At 55.4% G+C, this 19,001-nt stretch overlaps 1 protein-coding gene across 1 annotated transcript; it reads right to left on the bottom strand.

The window, feature by feature from the left end:
• Positions 1-638: 638 nt before the first annotated feature.
• Positions 639-17,028, bottom strand: LRRC38 (leucine rich repeat containing 38; the record flags this gene model as incomplete). Its single annotated transcript, XM_079778408.1, has 2 exons — positions 639-945; positions 16,383-17,028. The coding sequence occupies 2 exons, from the start codon at positions 17,026-17,028 to the stop codon at positions 692-694; spliced, it is 900 nt and encodes a 299-aa protein (XP_079634534.1). The 3' UTR covers positions 639-691.
• Positions 17,029-19,001: the final 1,973 nt, after the last annotated feature.

Below are 19,001 nucleotides of genomic sequence, written 5' to 3'. Positions count from 1 at the left end.
GGGGGCCGGCTGGGGAGCGACCCAGGGACAGGGTCTGGGGACGGGGAGGGAAACAACGCCAGAGGGAAGAGTGACTCTGAGCAGAGCCCATCGGACTGTTCAAAGCGACTGTCCTTCCTCTGCGGGCCGCTGCCTCGGGGGTAAGGATCGAGGTTTGGTTTCTGTCCACAAACGTTTTCCCAACCAGAATGGAACAACAAACACCCTCCGGCCGGCTCTTGGCTTTCTCCTCGGTGCCATGTTAGCCAAACCTGGGAGAGGGACCTGAACCCCAACCCCGCACTGTCTGAGCAGCCGCCTCCTGGGAGGAAGGAGGTGCGGCCTGGTGGCCCAGGCCAGGTCGGAGACCTGGATGTCACAAAGTCATCGTTGTGGGAGAGCGCTGCAAGTCTCATGTCCCCTGGGCTGGTTTCCTGCCGGCAGCTGTGAAGCCTGACTCCATCATCTCCCCACGCACCCCCACGCTGGGCGGCAGCCCCTCCTCCAGGAAGCCTTCCTGAGCTCCTCGAGCTGCGGATTATACGCTCTGAGGTCGGAGGTCCCACCCGGTACGCCCCGGGGTCCAAGGCGTCGAGCAGGCGCCACTCTGGGCGGCTCAGGGCACTGACCCCGTGGGTCTCAGCATTTCCCTCTCTCCTCGGAGGGGAGCCACCAGCGTGGGTTCCGGGAAGCGAGGAATGGGAGGGGCGGCTCAGTCGTCCTCATCCTCATCTTCCTCCTCGGCGTCCTTGCTGGGGGTGCACCTCTGGAAGCACTGCACCACGGTGGCCAGGACGAAGCTGGAGATGATGGCGGCGATGGACACGGCCACGCCCGAGAAGATGATGATGAACAGGTCTGTGAGCGAGAGGCTGAACTTGCACTCGCTGAAGCTGGCCTCCGACAGCTGGCGCAGGAACACCCTCCTGTTCTCGGGGGGCAGGGAGCACTGGATTTCATCGAGGCCTGGGCAGGGCGGGCAGGACGAGAGACAGGGTTAGGCTGTAGCACGGGATCGCCTAAAAGTTGGCAAGGCGAGTGCTTGCAAAGTGCAAAACAGAAGCAGCCCCCCAAAAACAAAAGGGGGAGAAGTTGATTGGAATGGAATTTGAGCTTTTCTTTTTTTTTTTTTTAATATATTTTATTGATTTTCTACAGAGAGGAAAGGAGAGGGACAGAGAGCTAGAAACATCGACCAGCTGCCTCTTGCACACCCCCTTCTGGGGATGTGCCCGCAACCAATGTACATGCCCTTGACCGGAATCGAACCTGGGACCTTTCAGTCCACAGGCCAACGCTCTATCCACTGAGCCAAACCGGTTTTGGCAAATTTGAGCTTTTTTAAAAGCCTCAGTGTAACTATGATGGGAGACATGTTTTTAAAATATATATATATATATTTTTAATTAATTTCAGAGAGGAAGGGAGAGGGAGAGAGAGAGAGACACATCAATGATGAGAATCATTGATTGGCTGCCTCCTGCACGCCCCCTACTGGGGATGGAGCCCACAAGCCAGGCATGTGCCCTAACCAGGAATCAAACCCTGACCTCCTGGTTCATAGGTCGATGCTCAATCATTGAGCAACACTAGCCTGGCCATGGTACTCTTCTCATTTTGAGTCACTCAGGATGGTGATGGGAAGGCAGCATAAACTTTTAGGGTTTAGGATCTCTGTAGACCCTAATCCAGACCTGGTAATACCCAGCCTCTGGGAGGGGGAATGGAGGGCAGGGCAGATGCCGTGGGATGGGGGCTGCTAGTGTGTATTACCAAGCATAACCTGTACATCCCGACTGATACACGATATGAACTACATACAAAGTACAGACTTCAGATACAAAAAAATGCATGACATTAAAATGCATAAAGAACTCACATCTTCTGTTTCTTATGTGGAAAAAAAGAGAAAAACAAAATAGTAGTAACTCACCCGCATATTGCACTTGCGAAATACTAACACTGTTCTAGGTGCTACATACATATTAACTTCTAATTCGCACAACCACCTACTGAGGTAGGCGCTGTTATTATGCCAACTATGGATGAGAAAACTGAAGCTCGGAGAGTGTATAGAGCTTGCTTTCAGCAACACAGCTTCTCAGAGATGTAAGAACACCATATGTCATTAAGAACACCTGCCTGTGACTCTGCTTACCTCTGGCTTCCTTTTGTTAGAAATAAGGCGAGCTCCCCAAGTCAGGGGTTCTGGTAGAATACAAAACATACTCAGGAGCCAGGCAGCAAGGCAAACATCTTTACTTCTACGTAGAAGGGTGCACACACATGGTCTGGAAGCGCGTGCACACCGAGCAGGCAGGATGCTCGGCTTTATAATCCCTGACGCATGTGACCTGTCCCTTGCTCTTGACTGGAGCTCAGGCGCACAGTCTTTCGAGATTGGCTAATTGAAAGGGAGGGGCTGGCCTTTGCTGTTTCAAGATGGTGGCCCCTAGGGGAGCTGTAAGCCATGTGGCCAACATGGCGGCTGCCAAGTCATGCAGTTCAAAATGGCAGCTGTCTAAACTGTTCTTTGACAGAAAAGATGATTTGTTTATTCTCACACTTTCAACCTCGGGAAAACCTTCCATTGCTCACTTTTTCAGCGCTTCCTGAATTCAAAAGCTGACCCTCAACCCATCTCCAGCATTACCTGAAAGTAGATGATTTCTTCGCACCACGCTAATTAACTGGTTTCTGTCTTGCAAAGAGTGGCCCCGCTAATTGCACAGCAAACCTGCAACCACCCTTTGGGGTCTTTATTTGCATATATTTCCTTCTCCAAATCAGAAACAGAAGAGGAATGAAGAGTGACTGAGCTTCCTCCTTTCTTCTGTCCTGGCCCATCTTTCATGTGTCAATAGCCAATCTATGATGCTCTCCTCCCCATAGGAACCATTGCCTAGCAACCAGATTCACAGTCCCTCCTCCCAGACTCAGTGCCTACCTTCTATACCCAAGGAATTAACTGGACCAGAGCTCTGCAGTTTTCTCCAGCTTCCACTTGACTACAGTTTATGACTGTTTCCTTTTTTTTGAAGAAGAAGAAGCCAAACTTTTATTTATTTCTTTTGAGCATTTTAAATGCCTTTGAACAGAACAGGAGAGCTTTAAGACAGTGTTATATTGGGATTTCCTTGTGGACACTTTTCTTCAATGGAAAAGTAGAAAAATCAATTGATCTGCCTCCTCTTTTCTTTTTAAGGCATATATTTTTTAATTGATTTTTGAGAGAGAGAAACATCAATGTGAGAGAAAACCATTGATTGGTTGCCTCTCATATGAGCCCCAAGCGGGGATCAAGCCCACAACCTTTTGGTATACAGGATGATGCGCCAACCAACTGAGCCACCTATCCAGGGCTTGACCCACCTCCTCTTAACATCCACCCCACCCCCAGCCCAAGGTGTTATGATAATAAACAATACGGACACCAATAAGCGGTATGAAGCACAGGCAATTTCTAAAGCCAAGATACCATTTGCCAAGATAGCATTCAAGCCGTAAGAGGTGATCGTTACCCAGAGAAACGCTGTGCAATTCCTTGTTCAATGGGCTGCATTAACTGAGCAGACACAGAGCATAGGGCTGCATTAACCGGAAAGCAAACACAACAAAACACCACCAGCTACAGAGCCCGCCCCGACTCCTCACGCCAATTCCGCTTTCCACAATGTTCTTTGTGCCTTGAGATTAGTTTGGCATTTGTACAGAGTGACGCTTTGAGGAAATGTCACCTCACATGTCTCTGTGGCTAGAAGAGACAGACCTGTTTAAAAACCGCCGCACACGAGCCCAGCCGGGGCGGGAGACCCCAGAACACGCTCGAAGGCGCTTTCACGATAAGATCCACCGGCTTGATGTGCTTCCACAGCTCACAGAGGGCCGGGAAGTAAGAAGAGTCGGACAAAGAGTCAGCCGGGCCTGCAGAGGGGGCAGAGCGTCGCTGCCAGGCCTTCCAAAGACGCATTCAAGGCCGGCTGCAGACTCTGGAGTTGGGGTCACCTCACTTTGGGGTTCCCTCTTCTCTCCTGCAGGATCCTACTTTAGACCAGAATTTCTCAGTCTCAGCGCTATTGACAATTGGGACTGGATAACCCTATAACATGGGGGCAGGCCTACGCACTGAAGGATGCTTATCATTGTCCCTGCCCTCTGCCTGCTAGAGGCCGGTAGCATGTCCCCTCCCATTGTGACAATCAGAAATGTCTCCAGCCCAGCCGTCATGGCTCAGTGGTTGAGCATCAACCTATGAACCAGGAGGTCACGGTTCCATTCCCGGTCAGGGCACATGCCTGGGTTGTGGGTTTGATCCCCAGTGTGGGGCATGCAGGAGGCAACCAATCAATGATTCTCTTTCATCACTGATTTTTTTCTCTCTCTCTCTCCCTCTCCCTTCCTCTCTGAAATCAATAAAAAAATATTTTTTGGGGGGAGGGGGGACTTCCAGACAGTGCCACGTGTCCCCAGGAGGGGAGTGGGGAAGGAGACAGAATCCTCCCCCGCCCCCACTCTAGGCCGAAATGCTCAGCTAAGTGGGTAGCCTTCTCAGGCATGGCTACTCTTCGTTACTAAACAGACGTTTAGTTATTAAACGGCTTTCTCTAAGTCATGCATTAAACAAAATGGGTGAGGCTTCACACTAGATACAAAAACGGAAGAAAGAAAAAAGGAAGGAGGGGAGGGAGGAAGGAAGGAAAGAAGGGAGACAGAGAAGGTAGAAAGAAGGTAGAGAAAGACAGGAGAGAGAGACTTAAGTCTAATGGGAGGGGCATCAGGACACGGGCACAAATGACATATTTTTTTTAATTATTTATTCTTTGTTAATCCTCACCCAAGGATATTTTTCCATTGATTTTTTAGGGCAAGTGGAAGAGAGAGGGAACGACAGAGAGAAACATCGATGTGAGAGAAACACATTGATTGGTTACCTTCTGCACACGCCCTGACCAGGGCCCGGGCTGGGGAGGAGCCTGCAACCAAGGTATGTGCCCTTGACTGGAATTGAACCCGGGCCCTTTGGTCCACAGGCCGATGTTCTATCCACTGAGCCAAACTGGCTAGGGCTATATTTTTATTGATCTCAGAGAGGAAGGGAGAGGGAGAGAGAGATAGAAACATCAGTGAGAGAGAATCATTGATCAGCTGTCCCCTGCACGCCCCACACTGGAGTTTGAACCCGCAACCCAGGCATGTGCCCTGACTGGGAATCAAACCACAACTTCCTGGTTCATAGGTCGATGCTCAACCACTGAGCCACGCCGGCCGGGCCACAAATGCTATTTTAAGAGAGGAAATGAAAAGTTACACTTCGGTCCAGGGACAGCCCAGAGGAGTTGAGAGGTGAGAGCCAGGGCCTTGGGGGGAGGTGTGAAGAGGCAGAGGAAGGAAGCATGGGGCACATGGAGGGGAGGAGGCTGCTCTCTATGACCTTCCCTCCTGATTCGGAATGTTCTCCCTCCATCTCCTCAGCGTCTCAGTTAATACTTATGTGGCATCCACGTGTGCCGGCCGCCAACCTTGGGGCTTTGCACGCATTAGCCTATTTAATCTTAATGCCCATTCAATGAGGAGCCACTGTAATTGTCCCCATTTTACAGATGATCAAACTGAGCTGTCAAATGACCTGTCCAGGAAATGACAGAGCCGAGACTGACCCCGGCCACCACACCACCCACCCTAGTCTCAGAGGTCAGCCCCACCCGGTGCCTCAGAACAAGTTCCCTCCAGACAGAGTGTCTTTCAGGAGGCCCTAGAGCGCTCCCGCATCCCTCCTGCCCAGGCCGTGACCTGGACGGACCAGGAAGCTCAGGCTGCCGGCACAGCCTCTGGATGCCCTTGTCAGGGGAAGGGCTCCCGGCTGCTCCGAAATGGGTACATGGATGGACAGCGCCGGGAACTGAGGCTTGGATTAAGAGACTAATGTTCGCAGCCAGGAGCCCCGCTAAGGCTGCCCAGTGCTTTCATTTGTCCTCACCAGGTCTTTTATTTTAAGAATCTAAAAAAGCACTTAAATCAGGACATGAGGCAATGTTGTCACATGGAGACAACTGTCAGGCTTTGTAATGAGACAGGACACATGCCGGGGGCCTGCTCACTCACCCGTGCCACCTGGCTGGCCCCTGCGCAAGCATCTGAGTTCGCAACCCCCCAGGGCAGCGAGCCTGTCGCCTGTCTGTCTCTGAGGCAGCTGGGCAGTGAAAGGCAAGGGTAGGAGTTGAGGAAAAGACCATCCGCCTGTGACTAAGATCTCCTGGGAGCCCGAAATCCACCCATGTGCCCTGACCGGGAATCGAACCGGGACCTCCTGGTTCATAAGTCGACACTCAACCACTGAGCCGCAGCAGCCAGGGTGGAGCTGCCTCATTCTATGCTGAGCCTGTCCCTGGTGTTTCTTCAGTTTGTGAGTTACCTGATAGCCCTGAAATTAGCCCCTTTCTTGCTCACATTCCCCAGAGTTGGCTGACATGTTTTTTTTGTTTTGTTTTGTTTTAATATATTTTTATTGATTTCAGAGGGGAAGAGAGGGGGAGAGAGAGATAGAAACATCAATGTGAGAGAGAATCACTGATCGGCTGCCTCCTGCACACCCCACACTGGGGATTGAGCCCACAATCCAGGTACATGCCCTAGACCAGAATCGAACCTGGAACCTGTAGTCTGCAGGCCCATGCTCTATCCACTGAGCCAAACCAGCTAGGGCGGTTGCCATGGTTTATACTCAAGAGGTCCAACCAACGGATTGGAGGAAGATGGAGTTCAAGGATGGGCTGACACCTGTCCCACAGCCACAAATCATCCCGCTCTGCCAGCTGTCCTACCAAACCTCGTACGTGCGGGGTGGCTGCAGGGCCCGAGAGAGTGGGAAGGACCAGTGCGGCTGGCCTCCTCTCCCAGGGAGAGAACTCAGGGAGCAGGCGCGCTGAGGGGAGCGAGGCCCTGCCGACGGCCCACTGCTCCGTGCCTCCACGGGCACCGTTCCTTCTCCGCCAGGGCACACGGGCCCCTTCCTTGTACCTGCCTGCCGCCACCCCTCGGGGCTCTGTCCCCTTCACTAGTGACTTCTTCCCAGCAGCTGACACCTGAGCTGGGGAGGGTGAAGAGCTGCCAATCTCCTGAAATAGATGATGACACAGAGGAAGGCTGAGAGGAGATGAATCTTTCATCCCTTGTCAGCGCACGGGCCCCCGGCCAGGGCATCTCTCGGGGCCTTTCCCGGATCTGGCCTCGGGGAGCTGCCTCACCCAGATCAACGACAGGCTCCCCTAAGCACTTCCTGTCACTCAAAATACGTTGTTGGCTCGGCTGGTGCGGCTCAGTGGTTGCTCATCGTCCTATGAACCACGAGGTCACCGTTCAATTCCCGGTCAGGGCACATGCCTGGGTTGCGGGCTCCATCCCCAGTGGGGGATGTGCGGGAGGCAGCCGATCAACGATGCTCTCTCATCATTGAAGTTTCTCTCTCTCTCTCCCTCTTGCTTCTTCTCTGAAATCAGTAAAAATATATTTTAAGAAATATTTTTTTTTGTTGTTTTCCTAATTCCACTTACTTCAGGGGTGGGCAAAAGTAGGTTTACTAGTATAGTTATGAGTATGCAAAACACAGAGTTTATTCCTGTACTGTTATTTATTAATTATTGTATTATTTTCCATTGGAACAACAGTAAACCCACTTTTGTCCTATCCTGTATACAGAGCCTGCGTACACAGAACAGAAATAAAAAGGGGAACAAAAGGACCCACAAATACATATCTAACACCATTCTAGATTTTTCTGTGGGACCTGTACACAGATCCTCCAAGTAGAAATACACTCCGCCACTCTGTTGGCTAACCATACCAGGAACATCTCTCCATTGAACCCATACAAAGATCACATGTCAGCTGTAACAGCTACGGGTATTTTACTGTGTAGATGAGCCGTGACTTACCCAACCCCAGGATGTTTGCGGTTTTTTCTGACTAGAAGCAGAGCTGCGAGGAGCGTCCGTGTACACATTCTCTATTGTTTCCCAGGACGCATTCCCACAAGTTGAAGACTGTGAGAGAGGCCCTGAACCCATGCCAACCAGGGCTCTTTGTCCCTCTCCGCCTTGGCCAGTCTGCGCTGTGCAACGGCACATGGCTGAGTTAGTGCGCACTTCTCTGGACGGCGTCTGCTGCGCTCATGGGCCACTTGGGCTGTTCTGTGAACTGTCTGCCAAGACCGGGGAGCTTGAAGGCTTCCCGAGGTGTGAGAAGGCCCTGGCGACCCGGGCTCGTTAGGGACAGAGTGGCTGCTCTCCACCCAACTCCCTGCTGGAGCGACACGTCCCGGGAAGGGGCTCCCCCGCCCAGGCCCTGGCGGAAGGGCCAACGCCGGTTCCCCAGGGACCCCTGGGCGTGGGCCCCACGGCTCTCAGCCAGAGCTCACCGCTGCCGTCACTCCTCGGCCGCCCACTGGAGTGAGGCTCAGCCTGGGCTGGCGAGGCAGCTTGGCAGGCCCTCCCCACGCGCCCCCCCCCCCCCAGACTCCAAACCGAAAGGACCAGAAACAGAGCAGCTTCTGTCCTCCCGCACACACAGGGGGCCTTTCAGCCGGGGCCTCCCGACTGCACCGCCTCTCGGATCGCAGGGCACCTTTGACGTGTTAGTGCCCCTCCCTGCCACCACTCCCCCGATATTTTACACACGGGAGGCCCAGAGAGGTCAGGCAACTTGTCTCAGGTCACAGGGAGTGGGGGCGGAACCCAGGTCTGCTGACTCCCTGTGCAGTGCTCTCTCTGGGCACCGGGGTCTCAGCTGACTATGAGCATCCGGAGAAGGTGTGGGTAACACGGCCCGTTCTGCGAAGGAAGAGTGCGCGCAGGGGCACCTGAGGTGTGCACGCTTGCTCCTGCTCCTGGGGGCTGGGATGCCTGGGAACACCGGCTCTAATTTCCGATAGTGCCGATCTCTGTTCCCCTCCATCACTTTCATTAAATACCGATTGCTGCGTAGGGAAAATTCCCCGCTGTCCTCCCTGTCTCAGCCGGCGGACACTTCTCCTGATTAAACAGTCAGCTGACGTCCACCAGAGGAAGATGTACCAGCAGAGAGTTCACCGGCCAAGGGCTCCTGCCTGGTCCTGGCCCCACCGAGCGTGTCCGTGGAGGGCAGCAGAGAGGAGTGAGTCCTGCACCAGGACTGTGACTTGTGTCTGCTACCCTGCACTCCGGCCCATCGCCCACGGAGCCTGAGGACAGCCACACAGTCGCATGCACAGGCACGGGAAACCAACTGACCTGCAGGCAGTTTTCCTAACCTGTCCCCCTCCGGGAGGAAGTGAGCAGAGATGGTCGCTGAGGGCCTAACGTGTTCTTCTCCGGGTGGCATGAATGTGTTTTCCACGACCATGACCACCACCACCATCACCATCACTCCACATCTCCACCATCACTGTCATTGCTACTTCCATCACCTCCCCTGTGTCCACCATCTCCACCATGATGCCCACCTCCCCCATGTTCACCATGATGTCCTCCACCTCCTCCATGTCCACCATCTATCTCCATGCCCACTTCCACCATGTCTACCATCTCCACCATGACGCCAACCTCCACCATTTCTGCCACCACCTCAATTATCAATAACAGATGCTTGCTATGAGTTGGGTCCTGGGCCAAGTGCCTGGGGTACCAACCTGTGTCTCATTATTATTGACTAGAGGCCTGGTGCACAACATTCATGCACTGGGGGGTGTGGGGAGGTTCCTCGGCCTGGCCTGCGCCCTTTAGCAGTCGGAGCTGCCGTCCCGTCACTGCCGCTGCGCTCGCCAGCCATCAACCCGGCTTGTGGCTGAACGGCGCTCCCCCTGTGGGAGCGCACTGACCACCAGGGGGCAGCTCCTGCATTGAGCATCTGCTCCCCTGGTAGTCAGTGTGCATCATAGCGATTGGTCATTCTACCGCTCGTTCAATTTGCATATTACCCTTTTATTATATAGGATGATCTGGTCAGAGAGAATCTTCTGACACAGCCAATGTGAGGAAATTTAAATGGCCCTGTGAGTCTGGGACCTCCCACAGATCATAGCAATCAATGCTCCATGCTGTCTCTGGGTGCTCTGAGACACCCACTGTGGCTCCCTCCTGGACCTGCCCTTCTGAATACAGAGTCCCAAGTTGATCTCTAATGATGGGCTCGCTGGAAGAAGCAACAGGAACGTCCTTGGGTTGAAAAGGGGCATGTGTGTTCGTGGGTCCCCTCCAATGACATGGTAGATCATGATTTTACATTCTTCAAGGAAGTGCTATTTATGGAAACTGCCACTATTTATCAGGAACTATAATAAATACTTTACCATTATCATCTCACTTAATCCTCTTTCTCAACAGCCCTTCAGAGCAGCCGCTCTCAACCCGGGGTGATTTTCCCCCGCAGGGAGCATTTGGTGAGGTCTGGAGATATTTTCAGTTGTCACTCCTGGGTGGGGTGCTTCTGGCATTGAGTGGGTAGAAGACAGGGATGCTGCTAAACATCCTACAGGGCACAGGACAACCTCCAAGGCAAAGAATTAGCCGGTCCATAACGTCAATGGTGCAGGGCTGAGGTGCCCTGCCTTAAGGTGATTTATTTTTCTACTCCCATCAAAACATTTTTTAATTGTAGTAAAATACCACAACATAAATAACATAACATTTACCATCTGAGCTATTTTTAAGTGTACAGTTCAGTGGCATTCAGTACTGTTGTGCAACCATCACCACCATCCATCTCCGGAACAACTTTCACCTTATAAAATTGAATCTCTGTCCTCATTAAACACTAACTCCCCATTTCTCCCCTCCCCCAGGCCCCGGCAGCCACCATTCTACTTCCTGTCTCTATGCATTTGACTGCTTTCAGGTGCCTCAGACAAGTGGACTCATACACTATTTGTCCCTTTGTGAACCGCTTGTTTTGCTTAGCACAATTACCCCAAGGCTCGTCCCCGCTGTAGCAGGTGTCAGGTTTTCCTTTCTTTAAGGCTGAATGATACCTCACTGTATGGGTGAGCCCCATCTTGCTCATCCATTCATCCGTCAATGGACACTTGGGTTGCTTCCACCTTTGGCCCTTGAGCGTGGGTGTACAATGCGGGGTACTTTTTAGATGCAGAGACAGGGGCTCAGAGGAGCTGTGTGACTTGCCCCAAGTCATACAGCTTGTCTGAGAGGGTCTTGATGTAAAGGCAGGCCTGTCCACAAAGCCTACCCTCTCTCCATGACACCACAGGGCCCTCAGTATTCCCGGGGCTCACTCAGAGACTGGTCATCTTGGAACTCACCTGACCTCTCCTTGGGGGACAATTTCATCCAAGCAATAGAACTGGACTTTGTGTCTCCCCCATCTCTGCTCAGTGATGCTACCTTCCCTCTCTCCTCTGGACCCCGTTCATCCCTCCCTGTCATCCATGACGTTGGGATGGGCTGGGACAGGGAGGGAGGGGAGGTGGAGGGTGGGAGCCTGTGGGCCATGGGGAGAATCTGGGTTTAAGGACAATGGAAGCCATGGGAGATTTCCAAACACACCTTATGCTGTGTTAGCTGCTGGGGATTCAAGGGGAAACGAGACACATTTTGTCCTTGAAACGGGCCAGACTCATGAACTGCCACTATCAAGCAGGGGTCATGGAGGTAGCACAGGATCCAATGAGAGTGCACAGGGCAGGCTCCCAACTCAGCCTCGGGGTGCCCAGAGTGGTGGAGGGGGAGCTAAGTGAGAGCCAGAAAGCTAGAAGGAAAGGTGAGAACCGGGACGTGTAACAGTTGGGCGAGGACCTGAGGGCAGGAGCCCGGGACGGTCCCCAGGACCGGAGGTGTGCACTCCGCTGCGACCTGGGGGCGAGCGACCCCATTCAGGATGCGAATTGGAGTCTTGGCTCATGTAACCGTGAATGTGCCAGATCCAGGTACTCACGACAACCCACACTACGTGGGGCCCCTCAACACCCTTCCAGCCTGAAGGCGACACAGCCTTCCAAGCACCTTATTCCTATTACACTGGAAACCACAAGATTCGGGGACAGCGGGAGTTGGACAGCCACTTGGCTAAAAGGGCCTCCCCCTTGGGAATCTGGGTCAGATGGTGCAGGGTCACCCAGTGGTCCTGGCCTCCCCAGAGCAAATCCCCAACCACATGCCCCGGGCTGTCCTGGGTGGGCAGGAAGGTAGGACCACTTTCCCCTGTTTCCCAGCAACAAGGTCGCCCTGTGAGTGAAGCGACAGAGTGACATGATGAATGCGATGCTTTCAGAAAGGGCCGGTGTTTGGGGTGGAACAGCAGGACCCTGGGAGCAGGCTGTCCAGGGAGCAAACGAGGTGAGGTCACCTCGGCCCATGTACACAGCGGCCTCTTCCCCGGAGCTCCAGACCGTGGCGCCCGTAGAAACCGACACCTGGCCCTGGACACAAGTAATTGTGAGAAAGGTGACACCCGGGGACTCAACTTTAATTAAGAGGCAAATTAAAAATGCAGTAGCCCGTGGCACACAGGCATGCACAGACCTGTCAAAGGCGGAGTGAGACCTCGGTCAGCCCCGCCAGGGGCTGGATAAACACACAGAATGTTCGCTCCGCTGGGGAGCAAAACTGCGATGCCAATGAAAGCAATGAGGGGACAGATTACTCTGCCAGTCAAATGTTTAAAAAGAATAAAGCTGGGGAAGGTGGGGGGGGGGGGGGCACGGGGACTCTCTACTGGCCACCAGTGTCCCCTGTCGGGGGCGCAATTAGGCAAAAATGACTCCAGAGATTTAAAATAAACGTAGACTCTCACTCTGTGCTCCCACCTCAAAAAATCCACCCCAAAGAAATTCCCAGAGCTTTTCCTCTACATGCATGAGGATGTTCCGTTCAGCATTGTCTGTAGACAAAAATAAGGCAGCTACCCATACTTCTAACAGGAGACAGGCCAGTTAATAGATGGATAAAATGACCCATTGCGTGGCCATTAAAAGTTAAATTTTCAAAAGCTATGAACCAGATGATTTCACTCAGATGTGGGATATAAAACTGAAACTCGTGAACACACACAGCAGCGTGGTGGTTGCCAGAGGGAAGGGGGTGGAAGGAGAAGGGGTCCTAATATAAGGTGACAGGAGAAGACTTGACTTTGGGTGGTGGGCACAGGATGCAGTATGCAGATCTTGTCACTCAGAAACCCACCCTGAAACCTATATGTTCATGTGGACCAATGTCACCCCAATACATTTAATTTTTTTTAAAGCTAAATTTTCAAAGAACTGCAAAGACAGGAAACTCTCACAACTCAATAAGAGACACAAAACCAGTAATAAGGTGTATAATCTAGTATCAACTTGTTTAAAAAATGTGCATGTGCTTAAGAATAAAACCGAATTAAATACAGAAAACCTCGGAGAGTGGTGGGCTCCTGGGTGCTTTCCATTTCTTTAGGAGACTTTTCTACAGCTCCCGAGTCTGCGTGGAGCCTGCTATTTCATCCTCCAGAAGAAAAAACTGCTTCCATTTTAAAGAAAAAGCAATAGGGTCACCTTGGAGTCACCAGGGGAGAAAGTCATCAGCTTCGGTCGCTTTGGCTGAACTACTATTTTGTCAGTAAGACAAGAAGTCCTCACTCTTCCCACCACACCAGGCTCTCCAAGTGTCTGACGTCAGAAAAGGAGAGTGGGATTACTAGGAGATGGGGGCAGGGACCCCCAGAGAACCGTGGGTCCAGCCTGGCAGGCAGGTTAGTGACATAACTGGTGAGCACCCCACCTGCCTGACCCCCCTTTCCTAGCGAGGACTCCATGCAGGGTCTGCCCACAGGGCCCGAGCCGAGCCCAGAATGGCCTTCCCAGGAAGCTGCCCCAGGCAGGGGCCAGGTGAGCAGACCCAAGGCATAGCATGTGCACCTGTGTAACTGTGCCCCTGATCCCCACTCCTCTCTGCCTTCCCTCCCTACTGCTGCCCATGTCAAGGCCGCTGGGCATGAGAATTAGTTTTCACTTCCCTAGTCTGTGGGCCACGCGTGGCTGTGGCTACAAAGGGAAGTGGAAGAGGGACCTTAGCTATTCAGTCCTCCCCCAGGGACCTGCGTGTGCTCTTCCTGAGATGGGTACGAGCATCATCCTCATTTTACAGATGAGGAAACTGGGGTACGGCAGGTCACCCAACTAGTAAGAAGTAGAGGCAGGATTTGAACCCAGCAGCTCAGTGCCAGAGTCCGGGCTCTCAGCCACTCTGCCCTGCACACGTGCAGGAGAAGGAGGGAAGGGAGTGCCTGAGGCTATAGAGCACCCATCCTGTGCTAAGCATGCCTGGGCCCTGGATGGAGCTGATCTCAGGTAAGCACGGTGTGGGATTCGGGCACTGCGTGCTGAGGTTAGGGGTAGGGAAACGGAAGCTCAGAGAGGTCGGAGACTTGCTAGCATCACACATCTGGGAGAAATGACGTTTTACATTCACACTGCTCCTTCCTTCCACCCACATGATCTGGTTTTGATCCCGAAAACCACCAGGTCAGACGACTACACAGCATTCCAGGTGCCAGTTTCAAGCAGGAGGAAGATGAGGTTCAAACAAAGTTAAGTGACCCACCCAGAGTCACCCAGGTTTCAGCGAGGACTCAAGCCTGTGTCTTCAGACTCCAAACCAAGGTCCCTGTAGAGACCTCAGGGGCCAACCACAGTACTTCAGAGATGAGAACATGAGGCTGAAGGACAGGTGGCCCGTTCAAGGTCACAGCCATCGATGGCAGCACAGAGGCTGAAACCTACAGATCCTGACCCCATAACACCTAGCCCTCACGTGGATGCCCACGAGAACCCGTTATATCAGCTCAGTTAACTGTGGGGGTAAAGATGCCAAGTCCATGGGGAAGCAGAGGCGGAAACCATCAGAACCAAGGCACGCCCCCATTCCACAGTGAGGTCTTCCCGGCCTCCGGGGCAGCTTGTAGGTGGGGAGCGTCTGGGGAGGCCCGGCCCTTGAAGGATGGCAAAGTTTAAAGCAGGGGAGTCTGACCCTGGCCAGTTTGGCTCAATGGATGGAGCGTCGGCCTGAGGACTGAAGGGTCCCCAGGTTCAACTACGGGCAAGGGTACATGACCGGGTTGCGGGCTCGGTCCCCAGTGGGGGGGGGCGTGCAGGAAGTGGCCGATCGGTGGTTCTCTCTCATCATTGATGTTGCTATCTCTCTCTCCCTCTCTGAAATCAATAAAAATATTATAAAAAGAAATAAAGCTGAGGAGTCTGTACCTTTTAGGGCTTTTTTATGGGAGAGAGCCTGCCTGGGCTTAAAGTGGCAGCTCAGGGGCCTGCGCCTGTGAGGAGAGACCTGGCCCTGCCTGGGGTGGGTGCTAGTTAGGTGTGGAATGAATGTACAGGAATCTAGGGTGTAGGTGAGGCAACACCCTGAATCCTCAGTACATGGAAAAAGGATCTATAGAAGCTAACTCCGTATCGATGTCAGCTTTTATAATGTGTGCCACACAGCTCTGGCTCCTGTTCTACCCAGAGCCTTAGGGACACACCGAGGTGGAGGTGGAGGTGGAGGGGGAGCCAGGCTCTGGAGGCCCCCGCTGGGCCCCATGTGGAAGGCTGGGGATCCCTGAGGGCAAGGACACTCCGCCTGCTCCCTGTCTGGGGCTCATCCCCGTGGGGTGCTGAGGTCCCTTCCTTCTCCGCTCTGCCTTTGCTTCCTTCCCGCTGGCCTTCACGGGGGCCCGTAACTGCCGCGCCGGCCTGGTGCTCCTGTCTGCAGGTGGGGGTGCATGTCCCTGTCACCTCGGGAAAGGCGCACCAGGAAAGCGAACGGTGCACCTGTTCACATTTTTGTTGGGCGATTTCGCATCTGGGCTGCAAAATCACAGAGTGTCCGGGCTCTTCGCGAGCTGCCATTGTCCCTCACCAGGAATATCCTCACCCCTTTGGAGAGAAGGGCCAGCTGGGAGCTGAGAAACACACCTGCTCAGGCCCTGCAGGCGGCGGGGTAGCGAGAATGCGATCAGCTGTTTTCCTATCAGGAGGGTGTGTTCCATTTAGAAGGGATTGTTAAGTAACCCACACCCACCGGTACTAGGACCCAGAGGCCCATGACATGATTTCGGTCACGGGTGACAGAGAAATGACAGATCTCTAACTCTGGAAAGTGGGTTGTTGGAGAAGGGGGGCGGGCGCGGAGTATGGCATCAGGACCCAGAAACTCTGGAGAATCCAGTGTCCCTCCCCAGCCCCTTTCCCCAGCAGATTCCCAGGAAAAGTTCAGGCCAGGAACTTGCGAGGTTGCAGCAGGGAGCAACTCTCATCCCGTGCCCTGCCGGCACTCCTGAGCTCCCGGACCTCTTCAGGGCTCCACCCCAGGCCCCCGGGCTGCGGGGGCCTCGCCCAGCCCCTTCCTCCTCCCTCCCCCGCTCCGCCCCAGCCCCGCCGCCCGGCTCACCTTTGGGCAGCTTGGACGCGTTCTCCTGGATCCAGGTGAAGAGGTGGGCGAAGTCGCAGTCGCAGAGCCAGGGGTTCCCGTCCAGGCGCAGGGAGCGCAGCGCGGGCAGCGCGGCCAGGGCGGCCACGCTGAGGCTGCGCAGGTCGTTGTCGTTGAGCTCCAGCACCTGCAGCGACTCCAGGGTCTCGAAGGCGGCCTCGTGCACGCCCTCCAGGCGGTTGTTGGCCAGGCTCAGCCGGACCAGCCTGCCGGCAGAGCGGAAGGCGCCGGCGCCCAGCTGGGTCAGGTTGTTGTAGCTGAGGTCGAGGAAGGCGAGCTTGGCCGAGCCGCGGAACGTGCCCTCCTCCAGCGAGCGCAGCGAGTTGTTCCTGAAGTCCAGGTAGACCAGGTCGCCGTGGAAGATGAAGAAGTCCTCGGGGATGCGCTGGATGCGGTTGCCGGCCACCAGCAGCTTGCGCACGTCCAGCGGGAAGGGGTCGGGCACGCTGGGCAGCCCGCGGCCGCGGCAGTCCACGGTGTGCGGGTCGGTGCAGGCGCAGCCCGCGGGGCAGGCGCGCCCGGGCCCGAGCAGCAGCAGGAGGCTGCAGAGCCCGAGCGCGGCGGCGGCGGCGCCCGCTGGGGCGCGGGGGGCGGTGCGGGGGCGCATGGCCTGACCCGCGGCGACGCGGACCGGCTCTCCGGACCGCAGGGCGCTGGGAGCCGGAGGGCGGCCGGGGCGGGGAGGGCGTGCGCCCGGGCGCGCGGGGGCGAGAGAGCGCAGCGAGAGCGGACTTGGGGAGCTGGGAGCGGAAGGGACGGAGCGGGAGGGGGGGGGGAAGAAGGGGGAACCGGGAGGGAGGGGCGAGGGACACTTGGGAAGGATTTCCCAGGACAGGAAATTAACCCGCTGTTAAATCCCGGGAGAGAGACAGGAGCAGCGAGGGTGGCCAAGTGGTGGTCGCCAAATGCGGCAGCCAAATGCGGCCCCACCGGGACGGCTTACTTCGGGGACCTGATAATCGGAGCTGTCGTGTGCGCTCGGCCAGGAGCCCTCGACGACTAAGCTCGGTTACCGAGCGCATCCCAGCCCAGGCGGTGTCCAGGGCCCCGAGCCCGGTGCCCCCACGCCCGCCAGGTGCCAAAGCACGCTCCCCGCGCGCCACCCCCGTTGCCAAAGGGAGCGCAGCCCGGGTCACTGTGGCCCGGCGCCCGGAGCAATCCCGGCAGGCTCTTGGGGGAGCCGCGACCCGGGCTGTCCATGGGGTTGGGCAGGGCCCCACGGGGGTGGCTGTTCTTCCTCCCTCCCGACCCCTACCCGAATCTCAGCGAGGCCGGCGGGGTCCTCGAGGCTGGCAGCCGCCCCGACGCCCCGCTGTGGCCAAAGAAGTCCAAGGCCAGTCAGCACTTTCCACGTTGGTCCCTGCTCCTCAGGAGCGCGCAGCGGCCAGTGCGGAGCCGCTGCTGGTCTGGGAGGCCCAACCGAAGGGGTGTGGCCTGGGGTACGGAGGCCTGGCTTCCATGTCCTGTGGCCTCACCTCTCTGGACCCCCTGCGCCCCCTCCGTAAAATTGGGAAACAGTCGTATGTCTGTCAGCAGCTATGGAGGACCACCACGGGGTCAAGAACCCGAATTAAAAAATGATCTCTTCCCTCTTAACGTTCACTCCTCCCCCCACCTCACCCCACCAACTCCCAGCTTTGGTCCCCAAGGAAGCAGGTCAGGGAGGTGTCCCGGCTGAAAGGACAGCAAGGCAGGTCACCTCCCCTTCAGACACAAGATTCCCCTCCTCCCCGCCCCCAAGCCAAGCTCCTCCTCCCCACTCTCTATTTAAGAAACTTTCTAAGGCGAGGTCCCCACAGAGCCACCACGCTGCGGGCTATTTTGGTCCAAATGGAATTGATAAGCTGGACCAAAATAACCCAGGGAACAGCTGTTGGGCAACCCGCCCCAGAGACCCTGCCCTGGCCCCTGGCCCTGATGCGCTTTGGTGGAGGCTCGGATGCTAACGCCACGGAGCTAAGCCCCAGCCTTTTTCCAAAGGTACATGGAGTCTTGGTGCCTTCGGGTGGATCAAAACCCTGAGCCTCTGGGTCTGAGCCAGCGGCTCCACAGAGGAGGAGTTTCAGGAGCCCTGGGGAGCAGGGGGGAGGGGGGGCTCTGAGCCACTGGGGATCCTGCAGCTCTTTCCCTGCCTACATGCCAGGCCTCCATGCCAGACCCCCTGAGACTTCTGGGGGTGTCTCCTCTCTTCCGGGGTCCCCAGCTGCAGGGGCTCAGCCCCCTCTCTGGTCTGTCTCCTCCTCTTGAAGAGCAGGTGCCAGAGCAATGGTCTGAGTCCCCCCAGAGTGGGTGAGAGTGCCCACTGCACACACGACATATTGTAATGATCTGGGAGGCCTCCACCTTTGCAGTCTGGGGCCTGGTTCCCGCGGCTCACTACAGTGTTAGGGGAGCCTATTGATTACGGCCGGAGCCCTCGGCATCGTTGCTTCAGCTGGCCTGCGTTCGGTCGGGCTGCTGTCTTGCACGTGTGCGCCCTGTGCCTGTGTGTCTGAGTGTGGACAGCCCTGCCCAGTGGGCTGCTTGGCTGGAGCCCTGGCCTGGGAGTCGGGCCCCTGGCCCCGGCCCTGGCCCCACCGC

The sequence above is a fragment of the Cnephaeus nilssonii genome (genome assembly GCF_951640355.1).
Source record: "Cnephaeus nilssonii genome assembly, chromosome: 7".
NCBI classification, from domain to species: Eukaryota; Metazoa; Chordata; class Mammalia; order Chiroptera; family Vespertilionidae; genus Cnephaeus; species Cnephaeus nilssonii.
This window is presented reverse-complemented; position numbering and strand designations above follow the sequence as displayed.